The 15621-nt window shown below is 40.9% G+C and overlaps 1 protein-coding gene across 1 annotated transcript in view; it reads right to left on the bottom strand.

Annotated features, from left to right (window-relative positions):
- MYO15B (myosin XVB) overlaps window positions 1-15621 on the bottom strand; it is a gene marked incomplete at its 5' end in the record, with an annotated part of 103420 nt that overhangs the window by 14882 nt on the left and 72917 nt on the right. Inside the window, 10 exons of the mRNA XM_081319007.1 lie at window positions 656-728; window positions 6062-6122; window positions 6415-6536; window positions 6747-6907; window positions 8055-8166; window positions 9131-9272; window positions 10145-10263; window positions 11259-11377; window positions 13471-13546; window positions 14786-14845. Of these exons, the coding sequence (XP_081175133.1) occupies window positions 656-728; window positions 6062-6122; window positions 6415-6536; window positions 6747-6907; window positions 8055-8166; window positions 9131-9272; window positions 10145-10263; window positions 11259-11377; window positions 13471-13546; window positions 14786-14845 (1045 nt within the window). The remainder of the gene's footprint in view (window positions 1-655; window positions 729-6061; window positions 6123-6414; window positions 6537-6746; window positions 6908-8054; window positions 8167-9130; window positions 9273-10144; window positions 10264-11258; window positions 11378-13470; window positions 13547-14785; window positions 14846-15621) is intronic.

Below are 15621 nucleotides of genomic sequence, written 5' to 3'. Positions count from 1 at the left end.
TCACAGAGAACGCCCTCCCCCTGGGAATCACCCGCCAGCAATCTCTAACCGGCGGAACCCTAAGGAGGCCCTCCCTGTGGGCGCGCACAGGATGAGACTGATGCTGGCAGCAGGTGCTCCCTGAGATAATCTGGACCCATGCCATTTAGGGCTTTATAGGTCATCACCAGCACCTTGAATCTCACCCGGAGGGCAACTGGAAGCCAATGCAGCTTGCGGAGAAGAGGTGTTACATGAGAGTATCGAGACACTCCCATGAGAAAAATGTTTCTCATTCCAACAGCATTTAAAATGTCTCTGCATAACCAAAACCCTTTTTACAGGTTGAGTGTCTAATATAAGTATTAGAATGCATCCCCTTCTCACATTTCATTGTAAGATGATGACTAACTGCTAATCCTTTCTCTCCTGTCTCTATCATTCTTCTTTTATTTACCATATTGTCAGCTGGAAAAGGTTTAAAGAATTCAAAAACAAACATATATGGAAGTTGTTCTGGTGAAAAAATATAGTCCTAATAGTTGATTTTCAGAGAGCTAGTAAAAGTAGAAATGTTCTCAGTACCTTTCCTGAATTCATAGCTAAATTAAATAAAAGTTTAATCAGTGCTCTAGCAATAGAGTACCCATCACTTCACTAATGGACCATTACGTACTCAAAAAGTTTCCTGTAGCCAAGTTATTCAACTCATCATCAGAATGAAACAGGAGAGCTTCCCGGATCGGTACCTACAAAGTCAGAAGGCAGAGATTCAACAGAGGCAGTGGATTCTAAAAAAAGATGAGCAGAAAATGATGGGTGTCCTTTTTGCTCAATGAAACTTAATATGTGACTAAGCAACACTTTTTATTTTTTGGTCAATTTACACAAGAATAACTCATGGGGAGGGGGCACATTTTACACCTAATGCTGGATGGGATCAGAGCCAAAAATGAGTAAAGCACCCAACTAGCTTTTCTTTTCATTACACCTATTTTCCCCCCTCTATCTCACCTTCCCTTTATTTTGTCTTTCCTCCTTACAGAACAGGCTCATATAGTGAAAGGATCACACCTACAAAACGTTTGGATTGATTCCTTGGAAAAGACCTGTGCACCTTTGTCAAGGGCAGTATGTAGTTCTAGGGTAAAGGTAAAGGTTCCCCCGCACATGCGTGCTAGTCGTTTCCAACTCTAGGGGCCAGTGCTCATCTCCGTTTCAAAGCCGAAGAGCCAGCGCTCGTCCAAGGACGTCTCCGTGGTCATGTGGCCGGCATGACTAGACGCCAAAGGCGCACAGAACGCTGTTACCTTCCCACTGTAGTGGTCCCTATTTTTCTACTTGCATTTTTATGTGCTTTCGAACTGCTAGGTTGGCAGAAGCTGGGACGAGTAACAAGCGCTCACTCTGTTACGCGGCACTCGGGATTCGACCCGCCAAACTGCCGACCTTCTGATCGACAAGCTCAGCGTCCTAACCCACTGAGCCACCGCGTCCCTAGTTCTAGGGTAGTCATGCCTAATTGAAAGAGTGGGGAACTTGGTCCTTAAATGGCATGTTGGAGCATTCTACACAAAGTGGGTCTCTGTGAGTAGGAGCAGAAGAAAAAAATAAATTCAACTGAATCTAGCTTTCGTTTTAATTCAGATTTCATGTAATTACATGTAATATGAATACTTAATATGAATAATTCCCAAATATTTAATAATGTTTCCTGTAGTAGCAAAAGTGTAGTTCGATAGTAATTGTTGGAGGGGTGGCAGGAGCCATGCTATAGCTCCAGAGGTAGCTTCCAGGACTTGGGTTCAGGTTGCATATTCAGGTATGGAAAATAAAACTTCTATCAATTAGAGAAAAGAGAATATCTACATTTATTGCTGACTGCAAACCCCTTACAGACTTCTTGCAGAAAACAAAACAACCCCCCAAACTTATGATTTATAGTTTTGATTATTAGACAGGATATAGATAAGCGCTGGCTCTTCGGCTTTGAAACGGAAACGAGCACCAGCCCCTAGAGTCGGAAACGACTAGCACGCGTGTGCGGGTGAACCTTTACCTTTACCTTTATAGATTATATGAAGAATACTTTTGTAACTTTAGAGAAAGAAGCAAATTTAGAATTGTACTTCTAACTGCTGTAATGAAGATGGGCAGTGACTTCTTTGTGTCTTCTCCCCTTTCTCTCCTGGTTTGATATTTCCTTTCTTGCCTTTTTAACTTTCGCTTTGATTGCTTTTTCTTTTTTTACTTTCTCATGTTGTGTTAATTTGTACTCGTTTTTATCTCCTTTTTTAAGAACGTTTAATACAAATATTAAAAAAACAACCCTAAGACCTCTGCCCCTTACCCATCTTTTAACTTTCTGTGCCCCAAATGACAAAGAGGAGGAGGAACCCAGACTGGAGGGTTCCTCCTGATTTACCTTCGTATGCTGAACCAAGAGAGCGGGGTCCATCAGTTCAACTCCCGTGCCCTTCCATCCTAGCCTAGCAGAAACACAAAATGGGGATTTTGTTACCTACAAAATGAACCATGGGAAGCCACAGGAGATGCTCCAACCTTTAGCATGTGCTCATTCCTGGCTTCAACTTTTGCTCAGTGGAAACACATACAATGATTTGCAGAAGGCCTCAGGTTCTACCCCTCACTGTTCCAGATTAGTTACTTGTGTTTTACCAAGCCCTCCACCCCCACCCGCCAAAAAAAACCCAGCATATGTGAACAGTTTTTGGCAGAGACTCTAGAACAGGGGTCTTCAAACTTGGCCCTTTTATGACTTGTGGACTTCAACTCCCAGAATTCCTCAGGCAGCGTGGCTGGCTGAGGAATTCTGGGAGTTGAAGTCCACAAGTCATAAAAGGGCCAAGTTTGAAGGGCCCCGCTCTAGAATTAAAAGAGGAGGGTTCTTTATAAAATCAAATATAACAACTGAAATCATAGGCTACCATTAGCTGTGTTTCGCTTAGCAGAGTATGTTGAACAATCAACATTGTTGGACTCACAAAACAAGCTATGCTAACACCTTTGTAAGGAACATGTCAATCATACGCAGCTTGACATGCTAGAAAGCAGCCATCTGTGCTCATGATTTTTGAAGTATGGTCTATATGAGCTCTAATCGATTTGCAAAGCAATAACTTAATCTATGCTAAAGGGCTAACACAATTCCCAGTACATCTTTAGACCCAAACATCTTTAAATTAAAAACTTTTAACATTTGGCATAAAATACTCAGTAGAAATGATCAGCCGCATACATGTTTCTCCACCCTGAAAGAATAAATAGGGCATGTAAAAAATAAGAAGCTTTGTTGGGAAGGTGATGGAAGTCTATCTATGCGATAGATTTATGTGACTATAAGTACAGTACTTGGTACCTTCTCTATTTTGATTTTAATGATGCAGCTTCAGTGTTTTTATTATATTGAATACGGTTTTAATAGGCTTTGTGCTCCATTCAGGTTTTTTTGCTAATGAAGCTCAGGAGGTGTTAAACAATTAAGGACTTCTGAGCAAGCTCAGTGTTAAAGTCGCAATCATTTCATTATTTTCTTTTGTGTGCTGAAGACAGGAAAACCCACTCCCGACTCTTAAGGACAAAAACAAAATGACAAAAACAATCATGTGCTTTGCATCTTGAGCTCCATACATCTTTACCTTACTATCAATCCTTGAAATGGTTGACAGCTTATTCTCAATCCTTCTTTGCTAAATAATATTTACTTGATATGTCTGCCAGGAGTAACTGGTCTTGTGACAGTTAATCTTTCCATTTATCCAACTCACCTGATTCTGCCTTTGTGAAATGAAAAAGCTCTAAAATTAATTATTATTAATTAATAATTTAATGCATTTAAATTAACATTTATTTAATTAATTAAATTATTAATTGAATTATTAATATTGCTAGACACTCAGTAAGACTAATTCTATGAGCTTTTATGAAAATTTGGGATTCTGAAATACCTTGTTCTCTAACAGCACAGGCTTAACTGATCAATGTAAATAGCCTCTTAAATTAATTGGAACTCAGAAATAATACAATAGCTCTTATATAACTGTGACCAGTCTCACCAGCATTAACTAAACCTGAACTAGTTAAGTGAACTGGCAGCTGTGCCAATCTAAAATCCTCTAGCAAGGCTCTGGAAACATGGTTTCTTCTATCTGAAAAACAAGTTTTGGTTTGTCCCACTTAGGAAAATGCCATCACCTGTTAATGAGGAAATGTAATTATGTAAGGTATCTTAAGCTTTCTGAAGTGAAATATAAAATAAAATGATCAATATGGTTTCAGAGCAGATCACATCACTTTTTATTTTATAAACCTGCAATGAAGACAAAAGCTATGGTACCGATGGAGCTATTCATAGAGAAGACTTCAAAGCATCCTTAAAACTAGAACAGGTGTGCTGGAAGGAAAAAAGAATACACAAAACCATTTGAAATTCAAAATCCCCATTTCAAGTAAGAAACACCCTGCTTCAAATTCAAAAATAGCTGCTTTGCTTGGAACAGGGGTGTTTTGAGATTCCAAAACACTTAAAACATCCTCTTTGATATATCACGACAAAGGATTTCAAAGACTCAGGCTCACTTCTGAGGGGATCATATCTAGAAAATACTATCTTACTAATCATGATAAGTATTCAAAATCTCTGCATGAGTCAAAGACGAAGACATCCCTTTAGATATGCTTTAAGTCCCTCAATAGTCTGGGATTTGGTCTTATCAGCAGAGATGCTTCCTCTCAGATTGAGATAACACCTGACAATCTGTTTCTTAGCTCCATGAACCTCAGTGCGCTGTTTATTTAAAACGTCCACATACTTTTTTCAACATTTAATTCTTTATTGACATATATTTTAAATATGTAAAGGTGATTATAACAAATCAAACATTAAACGAAACATTGCAGATTAAATAAATACACACTAAAAAGAACTGATTACAGCACATCAAGAGTGATTTCACTAAACAAAATGGTGGAAAAAGAATTAAATTTAGACGGCGATTGGGATTTAACAGGATGAAGCATAATAATTTATGGAGAATACACCTGGGTGTGTGTTTGCTGTGGATGCGTGCACAGAAATGAAATATAAAAATATTTATTTTGAGATAAATCATGAGGAGAGGAAAGGGAAGAGGAGAGGAGGAGAGATGCTTCTTTAGTGTATAATTACTTGCTGGCTATAATGGATGGCAATTTTGTACACAGCCAGTATTTTCCATATATTATAAAAAATATGGAAGTACATTGGGACGTTTTTCCAGAATTACCCAGTTATTTCTAATCAGTAAATTAGCAAAATTTCAGCTAGCCAAGCAAAGAACATTTTTGTCACATGCTTCTAAACCTTTGAACCAGGGCTTTTTTTTGTCATAGAACGCTCAGAATGGAGTTCCGGCACCTTTTTTGGATGGAACCTTGTAGGGTAGGCAAGGCGGGTTGTATGACATGTGTGAGTTCCGGCACCTTTTTCTTTTACAAAAAAAGCACTGCTTTGAACTGAAAAGCATTCTTGCCACGAAAGATTTCCAGTAGAGTTGATGAATCAGAAGTGGTCTTGGGAAAAATATATCTGAGCAGCTAAGAATCGATGTAGCTTCTCTGATCATTCTGACAGCACAGTAATGTCTTCCAAATAGATCACTGGCCCGTTCAAAACTCTGGTCCCACTCTATCTCTGGGATAGGAAATCTTTTTCAGGAGAAGGATCAGAAGGCTATTTTATATGACTGATTGAATTTATCTATCCTGGACAGTGTAGTTGATCCCAGTTCCCAGTTGGATAGGAAAAAAGTGCCTTGTTTGCAAGTAATAGAACAACAGTTTCTTCAAGATACAGTATCTGGAGAGGAATAAAGGTGCTAGAAGTATTCTTTCCTTTGTATGTTCTTTTTTTAGCTGGCTGATACCTTCATTTTTCCACAGTGTGTATTATTAATGAAAATGTAGTTCAGAATTGCAATGTCTGAGGCACTACTGAAGGTTCAACTACTTTTATGTGCCTTAAGACTCTGAGAAACAAAAGAGCCCAAAAGTATATATAAGGAAAAGGTTTGGAGAAAAAAACCTGTGCCCAAATAAACTTGACAGTGGTAAGCAAAGGGTTTTCCACAAGGTGCAGATCCTCCCTGCATTGATAAAGGAATGAGAAGCACAGTCCCAGATTATTATTCACTGGTCTGTTTAACCTATTTGTACACCATCTTTTCATTAAAACAAGAAATTAATTAACATCACCTAGATAACGTCTGAATATTTGCACACAACACGCATGAACAAGGTTACAACCATCAAACGAAGAATCTTTTCCCATGCTGGTGACCACGTAAGAAATACATAGGGGGCCACAGCTAGCAATTAAACTGAAACAGTAGATTGCAATAGTATATGTTTTAAGGGGTTTTGCTACAGAATACCTACATGAATTGGGCTTCTCGGAAATGTGCCATCGCAAACTCCGTCATAGTGTAGTGGCAAATATCAAGAGAGTTTACAGGTGTGCTAGGCCTGGTAACTTCTGACTCTGTGCTGGGGGCAGAGTTCTGAAGAGATAGAAAATCAGTCATCAGAGAACTGGTACTCTTGGTAGTGGAAAAAAAATCATCCTGTGATATTCATATTCCATCTCTTGCGTAGTCTTCTTCATATTCTGCAGTCTCTGCGGATGGTTTGCATTTCTTCAACAACAACATGGTCTCCTCCCTTCACTTTCTTGCTTGACTAATCCCCTTGGTCTCTGCTTGAACCCTCACCTCCTTGTTAGCTATTCTCTCCTGTGTGTTTTTCTTCCAGCCTGTTCGGACTTCTTCATGTTGATTCATGTGGAGGTTGAGGTAATCAGGAGCTGCCACAACCTGCACCATTCCAGAAGGGAAAAGGCCAGAGCGCCCACCAATAGAGCCAAACTGCCAACCTGAACAGAAAAGACTGAAATTAGGCTAGCCAACTTTAACTTACGTGGTCTTTAGATTCAGTCACAGTTTCTTCCATACAGCACCAACCTTGTGAACTCTCAAGTTTCCTCTTTCTGCCATGTTTTCAAAATGGACAGTGATAGCTGATGAGAGCAAAGCAGCTTGAAATAGCTATACCAGTCTCCCTTTAATTCTTTGTTAGCAATCCAAATTTAATATAAAAATGATTGTCGCAGTAGCAACTGCTCCCTGTGGATGGCCCTAGTTTGGGCTGATACAGGCAAAAGATTTCTTCTCCCCATATTTGGGTCGACAGGGTGCATAAAAAAATACTCAAGACATACATACATATACATACATACACACATATATATATATGTATGTGTGTGTATGTATGTATATATGGCATGTGCGTGTATATGTGTATTTATGTGTATAAATGGTGTATGTATGTATGTAAGCATGTGTATATATATATGATATATATATGTGTTATGTATGTATATGGGTAGACATATGGGTAGATATATACTTCTTTTGAGAGCATTGTTCATTTTTAACGTGGGCCAGTGTGCTCGTAGTAAAAAATGACAATAAAAGTTATCTTATCTTTGCAGCTTATTTCCCATAGGGGAGTCTCTCTCTCCAATCCTGAATATGCTACTGCTTTGTGAGTTTGAAACTCCCCAGAATTCTTTAATCAGCATAGCTATTGAGAACTGTGTCACTCAAATTAGCTAACCAATGTTCTTGTCTGACCGAAGCAATAATGTGTGTGTGTGTGTGTGTGTTTGGGTTGACATTGTGGACTCTTAGTATTAGTTACTTGGGGCTGGATGATTTCACAGAATTGAGTTCCTGATGGTCAAGCACCTTGCTAAGGATTCAGTAATGTCTAAGGACTCTTTCAACAAATGCAGACATATTTGAATTTGAAACACCCTGTTTTGAACTTGAAACTCGTTGAGTGTGAGACAGCAGGGCAAGAGATATTGTGTGTGTGAGCTCAGAAGGAGATAAGAGATCTGTTTTGAACATGACATTCTAAAATGCTCAAAACCATGCACTATAGTTGGCAGCTGTTTCACTCTTGATAAGGGATATTTTGAGGTTGAAAGAGGATACATTGGATTCAATCTTTCTTACCTGGCTCCAGTCCCTTCATGGGAAGTAGTCGAATGAAGTCACCTTTCTTGAAATTTAAGAGGCTCTTGTCATCTGTGACATAGTTACGCATGGCAATGACATAGTTGGAATCCTTTTGGAAGGATGAGAGAGGAAAAACAGAGGTAAGGGGTTGAAATTACAGGTAGTCGTTGACTTACAACAGTTCATTTAGTGACTGTTCAAAATTACGGCACTGAAAAAAAGTGACTTGTGACCTATTTTCACACTTACAACCATTACAGCATCCCCATGATCATGTGATCAAAATTCAGATGCTTGGCAACTGGTTCACACTTACGACCGTTGCTCTGTCCCAAGGTCATGTGATCACCTTTTGCGACCTTTTGACAAGCAAAATCAATGGGGAGGCCAGATTCACTTCACAACTCTGTTACTAACTTATCAACTACAACGATTCACTTAACAACGGTTAGGTCATAAAATGGGGCAAGGCTCACTTAACATGAGAAATTTTGGGCTCAATTGTGGTCATAAGTTAAGGACTATTAGTATTTGGGGAAATAGGTTGACATTAAAATATTTGCCTTTGAGAGTGCTTTTAGATGGGGTACCTGTACAATCCCTCTAAAATTTATTTATTTATTTATTTTATTTTATTACATTTATATACCGCCCTTTCCCGGAGGACTCAGGGCGGTTTACAGGGTAATTAAAAACCAAAAATACAAAAGTTAAAAACCAAGTTTAAAAAAGATTAAATTTATCCCTGTATAAATAAAACCCCAATTAAAATAAATTAATCCTCAGCCTGGGCCAGAGAGCTCGAAAAGCCAGGTCTTCAGGCCCCGGCGGAATGAACAGAGGTCGGGGGCAGTCCTCAGCTCCACTGGCAGCTGGTTCCAAAGGGCAGGCGCCCCCACTGAGAAGGCCCTATCCCTGGGTGTTACCCGCCGGCAATCTCTTACCGGTGGCACCCTGAGAAGACCCTCCCTGTGGGAGCGCACTGGACGAAGGGAACTTGATGCCAGCAGCAGGTGTTCCCTCAGATATCAGCCTATAAAGATTCATGACTTGCACAATGATCTTGTTCTTACCTGTTTCAATTCTTTCAGGAAGATTTCCACTGTAGCCTTGATCTGCTGAGCTTTTTGTGAATGAAGTATGAGCTGCTCATTCTTCAGAGACAACTGAAGGACATTCCGACTGATCAGCTCCAAAGAAAGGACATCTGCATAACTGGAAAAAAAATAAGAGAACATGAATTCCCTGGCTTGTTTGGCTTTCATCCTTGGCTTAGTTCTTTTGCAGCTACTTTACTAAGCCTAGTGGGATAGTTTTTGTTAGGACATGCCTTCTGAACTCTCAAAAGATACCTGAAGTTATAATAAATCTACTAGCACAAAAAGTACTACGACAAAGGTCATCTACTCTCCCCTTTTATCAAGTTATAAACCTGTGCTTGTTGATCTCTCTAATCTGCACCCAGTGCAGTCTAGACCAGGTGGTGCTGCAGCAAAAAAAAGCAGGTTGAATAACTCAAAATGAATCAAGTGAATCAAGCATGAATTGAATGAGAAGATCAAAGCAGAGCAAAACTTGTTTTATTTTGTATTTTAATGGGAATTTGGGAACATTCAAGGTTTTTTTAATTGAATACGTATAGTTGTACGTATGTATGTTGTTTTGGTTTATCAAACTAAACTATCTAAAGTTTATCAAATAGTTAAGTAATGCAGAGGACTAAAATAGGTCCTGCTCACCAGCATGAAATCAAGTAGGGTAAGGAATAAAAAAAGGACTGGAAAAAAGAAATGAAATGCTTCAGTATAGTTATAAAAAGTCATATGATTTCAGATGTCTGTTGGGAATTGATGTGCAGTGCAAAATCAGGTGATAAAGGAGGGTTTTTTTTGCCAAGCAGAGTCAGTTGATGTTCTCCAATGTGCAGCCAACTCACCTGCATTAATTGCTGTAACCACACTCAGCCTCTACGTATATCTTTGCCAGGGAGCCTAGAGTGGGTTCGTGGTATTCTACTGCCAAGGAGGCAATGGCCTCCCTCATGAATTTAGCAAACAGTTCTATGCATGGATTTTGTTGCCTCTCACCTGAAGTTGCAAAGGATCTTCAGATGTTCAGGACTGAAACTGGCTTCTTTGGATTTCTTCAACAGCTGCAGACCCCGGTGAGAAACTCCCAGTATTTGGACATCACTTCCATTTTCTCCCTATTAGGAAGGGAACAGACAGCAGCCACAAAATGGTTGACAAAATGTTCCCATGGTTTGCTCAGGCAGAAGGGAAACTTTTGTGAGAGGGGGAGCAATCTGAAGAGTCGGCCTCTTTGGACTAGATGTTTGATGGATGAAAACTACAGCTTCGTGCTCTGTTTCAGGCCACTGGGCCAAAAGAAAGAGGAACACAAAAGAAGCAGGCCGGGTCTATCCTTGACAAATTATTCCCCCAAGAACACTACCCTTAGGACAAAAACAAAAACAAAAAACCTTACCTATTTTCATTCTGAGTTTTGCAGTTTTACCCATCCAGATTAAATGAGATGATGGGACAAGAAAAAAACTCCAGGTGAAGAAAAAAAAATGTAGCTTATCTGGCTTGGCTCAGCATTACAGGGAAATCCAACCGATAATGCTTTAGTCTATAAACTATACTTAAACAAAGTAGAGTTTAGCATAAGGGGGTGAATCCAATTAAATAATAAAAATGACAGGCAGTGTGGTGTAGTGGCTAAAGTGCTGGGCTAAAGACCTTGATGTCTGGTCCTCTCTTAGGCAAGGAAGCCAGGTAGGTGACTGGGCCAGTCATTCTCTGTCACTCTGGCCCATATCACAAAGTTGTTGTGAGGAAATTAGGAGGTGGGAGCATTAGGTATGAACGCTGCCTTGAGATGAGAAAAAATATATATAGGGCAACAAACAAATAGTAGTATGTTCTGGAGATTGGCTTAAACATGATAGCTGAAAACTTCCTGGTGTGCTAAAGCTTTCTCACACAGTCTATCTAGTCAAGGTCAGTTTTTCAACCATGTCAGCCTTCATTGCACAGGCAACCTCTATGGGGCAGAGATCCTGGTTCAGAGGGCTGCCGTATAACCTATATTACCCATAACAGCTGAAGCCCTGCGGGGAAAGAAACCCCTGAATCTTAGTGGAAGGATGGTAACAGAAGTGTCAAGTTATGGAAGGCTGAGGTAGGGCTAACTTACTTTTACTGGGAAAAGGCGAGAGAAATAGCTGGCCCAGTTATCACGAGCAGCCACCACAATTCTTTTCTTGATCCCTTCTTCTGGGATGGAGCTGACATCCATGCCCACGTGGAATTCGGCTGATGGCAACAATACAAAGGAAAAGTTTAATCAGCAGGCTCAGGCTAGGGATCATTTCCCCTGATGGAAGCAAGCCTCAGAGATGACTCCAGTTAGCACACTTTAGGAAGCACATCAAAGAGTGCGCTGTTTCCAAGGGCAACCTGCAAGCAGGGATCTGATGTTCTGCAGCCAGCATTAGACAGCCTTCTGTTGCAGTTGGTCATAGTCCCTTAAAGGTAAAGGGTGCGTGCTAGTCGTTTCCGACTCTAGGGGCCGGTGCTCATCTCCGTTTCAAAGCCGAAGAGCCAGCGCTTGTCCGAGGACGTCTCCGTGGTCATGTGGCCGGCATGACTAGACGCCAAAGGCGCACGGAACGCTGTTACCTTCCCACTGTAGTGGTCCCTATTTTTCTACATGCATTTTTACGTGCTTTCGAACTGCTAGGTTGGCAGAAGCTGGGACGAGTAACAGGCGCTCACTCTGTTATGCGGCACTCGGGATTCAACCTGCCAAACTGCCGACTTTCTGATTGACAAGCTCAGCGTCCTAACCCACTGAGCCACCGCGTCCCTATCATAGTCCCTTAATTTGCATCAAATAGATTGTTTTAATCATCTAAAGCATTTGATTATATGGGGAATTTGTGGTTTGGGGATGGCAATGGCACTTGAGAATCTCTCCTCCTTTTTGAATAAGAGTCCATCAGAATCTGGAACAGGAGGCAAGGTCCAGCAGAAGGAAACAAGCTAAGGCTCGTGCATGTGAAAGTTAGCAATTTTGTGGCCGAAGGGAGAAGAAAGAAATGCAAGGTTCTAAGTGAAACAGTGGGGGCAACTCCAGAGGGCTACCCATACTGTTTCCTGAAGTTCATCCTGCCATTTAGAAGTGCATGTTTGCTTCTGCTGATCTTTGCAGGAAAAGCAAATAAACATTTCAAAACTCTAGTGCAAATTCACCTCAAGGAAACAAATCCTGATAGCACTGCTCTAAGACATTTTGTCTTTTGGGAAAAAGTAGGCATGCACAACAAGGCTTTATCCTGTATACTGTAACTGGAGTGAGATTAGGTTGGATCAAGTAAGTTTGGGATATGTGCATGTAAAGTGGGTAGCAGGAAGCACTCTGGATTGTTATACTTGTGCACCAGCATTTCTTTGGGTTATGCACAGCAATGCTACCTCTTCCCAACCTCTCTGGAGTGGGGGTGCTGAAGAATGATTTGCGGGGAGGAGATTGTATTGCCCAAGAAAAACATAATGACACGTTGCCATGCCCAGAAAGCAGTTAGATTGGCACCTGAATTTTCTTTTGATGGAAGTGATGCAGAGTACTAATGCTCTCCAAGGTACCCAAAGGAACAGGCTATCTCCTGGGGTGGAGAATAACCTATGTGCCAGTGGCAGTTCTGTCTTCCAAAGGAAGAGAGCAGTTGGGTTGCCTCTTGTTATTGAATGGAAGGAGAGCCCTGAACATCTGGACCTTGGGAGTGAACAGGAATTCATCTGACACATTGCTGCTAATTATTTCAGTCCCTAAACTCAGTTATCACTGAGTGAGGAACATTTAGGTAAAGGTAAAGGTTCCCCCGCACATGCATGCTAGTCATTTCCGACTCTAGGGGCCGGTGCTCATCTCTGTTTCAAGGCCAAAGAGCCAGAGCTTGTCCGAGGACATCTCTGTGGTCATGTGGCCAGCATGACTAGATGCCAAAGGGACACAGAACGCTGTTACCTTCCCACCGGAGTGGTCCCTATTTTTCTACTTGCATTTTTACATGCTTTCGAACTGCTAGGTTGTCAGAAGCTGGGACGAGTAACAGGTGCTCACTCTGTTACGTGGCACTCGGGATTCGACCCGCCAAACTGCCAACCTTCTGATTAACAAGCTTAGCGTCCTAACCCACTGAGCCACCGCGTCCCTTGAGGAACATTTAGAAGGGGCTTATATTTCTTAGCAGGAGAATCGTAGTGGGATCAGTAACAGACCGTGAGGGCAGAACATGATCAAACTTATAACAGTTCCCATAACATTAATGAATAAAATAATGCAAAATAATTCTTCAATTTTAGATATTTGAGGACCAGGAAGAACGCATGACTGGCTTCCTTACCTAACAGGTCTTTCATTTTGCGCCTCTCCTCTTTGGAAATTCGAATGCATGACTCAGAGTAAGTATCTCTCAAGATCTGGGAAGGGACAAAAATGGATTTCAGTTTCAACTCATAACAGTTATAATGCAAGTGTCAAGCTTTGAGACAAGAATATATGGAGTAAATTAGATACAGACAGTCTGCGACTTACAACAGTTCATTTAGTGACCATCCAAAGTTACAATGGCACTGAAAAAATTGACTTAAGACCATTTTTCAAGCTTACGAACTTTGTAGCATCCACATGAGACTGTGCGATCAAAATCCAGATAGTTGGCAACTGGTTCATACTTATGACCACTTCTGTGTCCCGGGGGGGGGGTTATGTGATCCACCTTTGTGACCTTCTGACAAGCAAAGTCAATGGGGAAGCCAGATTCACTTCACAACTGTCTTGCTAACTTAACAGCAGTGATTCACTTAACAACTGTGGCAAGAAAGATTGTAAAAATGGGGCAAAACATTTTAAATGAATGTCTCACTTAACAACAGAAATTTTGGGCTCAATTGGGGTCATCAGTCGAGGACTACCTGTATATATATTTTTTCTTTAATCCCATTTAACACACACACTGCTAATAATTGCTCAAGGGAAGAATATTTTATTGCATCAGTTCAACACAACACTTGCTGGAATGATACAATGATCGTCTGAAATAACTTGCCAGCTCTTAGAACAAGAGTTCTGCTGACATGCTTCTCACTCATCAGCACGTATGTTATTGCATTCTGCAATAATTGCAGGGTTTTTTTTCCCAATCCCATTTATATCCCGCCCTTCTCCGAAGACTCATGGCGGCTTACAATCTAAAGCACAAATCAGTGTGCTTATCAATAGCCTTCATTCTATGTATATGCCTGCTTATTAGGGCTTTCGCCCCCCCCCCCAAAGCGGGATTTTTGCAAAGTCAGCTTATTGCCCCCAACAATCTGGGTCCTCATTTTACCTACCTCGGAAGGATGGAAGGCTGAGTCAACCTTGAGCCTGGTGGGACTCGAACCTGCACTAATTGCAGGCAGCTGGTGTTACTTAAGGAGGCATTAGCCCACTGCTCCACCAAGGCTCTTTGATTCTTTGATATTCTTCACATAGTGAAGAAAAAAGATAAAAGATGGAGTCCTTGATGCGGAGGCTGATGTCCAAAAGAAAAGTGAGCCCCTCTTATCTTTCATGCACACATATGTGTTCTCTCTCCCTCTCCCTCTCTCTCTCTCACACACACACTCACCACACAAGCACAAACACACACAGATAAACACACACAAAATACTTACCTGGTCACATAACAAATTCAAGCAGTAAGGATGACTGAAATTTTCCCTGGGATAAAAAACCTATTGAGGAAGAGATCCAACACAAAGTTATTTTCGCACATGCAAGAATAAAATCGTGGCTCAAAATAGCAAGTGATTGTATACAAATCAGGCATGTCAAACTGCCAGCCCGTGGGCCGGACACGTCATCCCGAAACTGTGCCCACCCCATTGCCGGCAATGGGGGGGAAGTCGCAATAAGTCGCGTGACGTCACGTGACATCATGAGTTTAATATATTCAAACGCAATTCACTGAGTGAAGACAAGATATATTTCATTTTTGGGGGAAATAGTGGCTTATCGACACAAAACTGTCCTGGCATAGGAAAAGTATTTGAAGTCATCCTTTCCTTTTGAATGCTGCTCTTCTCCAGCCAGTCATACAATCAGACATGTTGGTGCTAACCAATCTATATTAATCTCCACCACAGTGAGTGGCTTATTATATGCTTTCACACTGTAATTAAAAAAGCTTCCATTTTTTAAATTTATGATTTATTATTCTTATTTATCAAGTTTATTGGCCACCCATCTTGCCACAGGGTAACTCTTTTGCCATCATCCTAGCTTCAGTTTTTTAGATTTTTTCTTAAAATCCCACCTTTATTCTTTTTATAAATAACTCAAGGTGGCAAATACACAGAATTCTTCCTCCTCCTCCTATTGTCCCCACCACAACAATCCTGTGAGGTGGGTTGGACTGAGAGAGAGTGACTGGCCCTAGGTCACCCAGCTGGCTTTCATGCCCAAGGCATGAAAGAACTCACAGTCTCCTGGTTTGTAGCCCAGAGCCTTA

This window comes from Vipera berus, assembly GCF_964194415.1.
Source record: "Vipera berus genome assembly, chromosome: 2".
Lineage (NCBI taxonomy): Eukaryota > Metazoa > Chordata > Lepidosauria > Squamata > Viperidae > Vipera > Vipera berus.
This window is presented reverse-complemented; position numbering and strand designations above follow the sequence as displayed.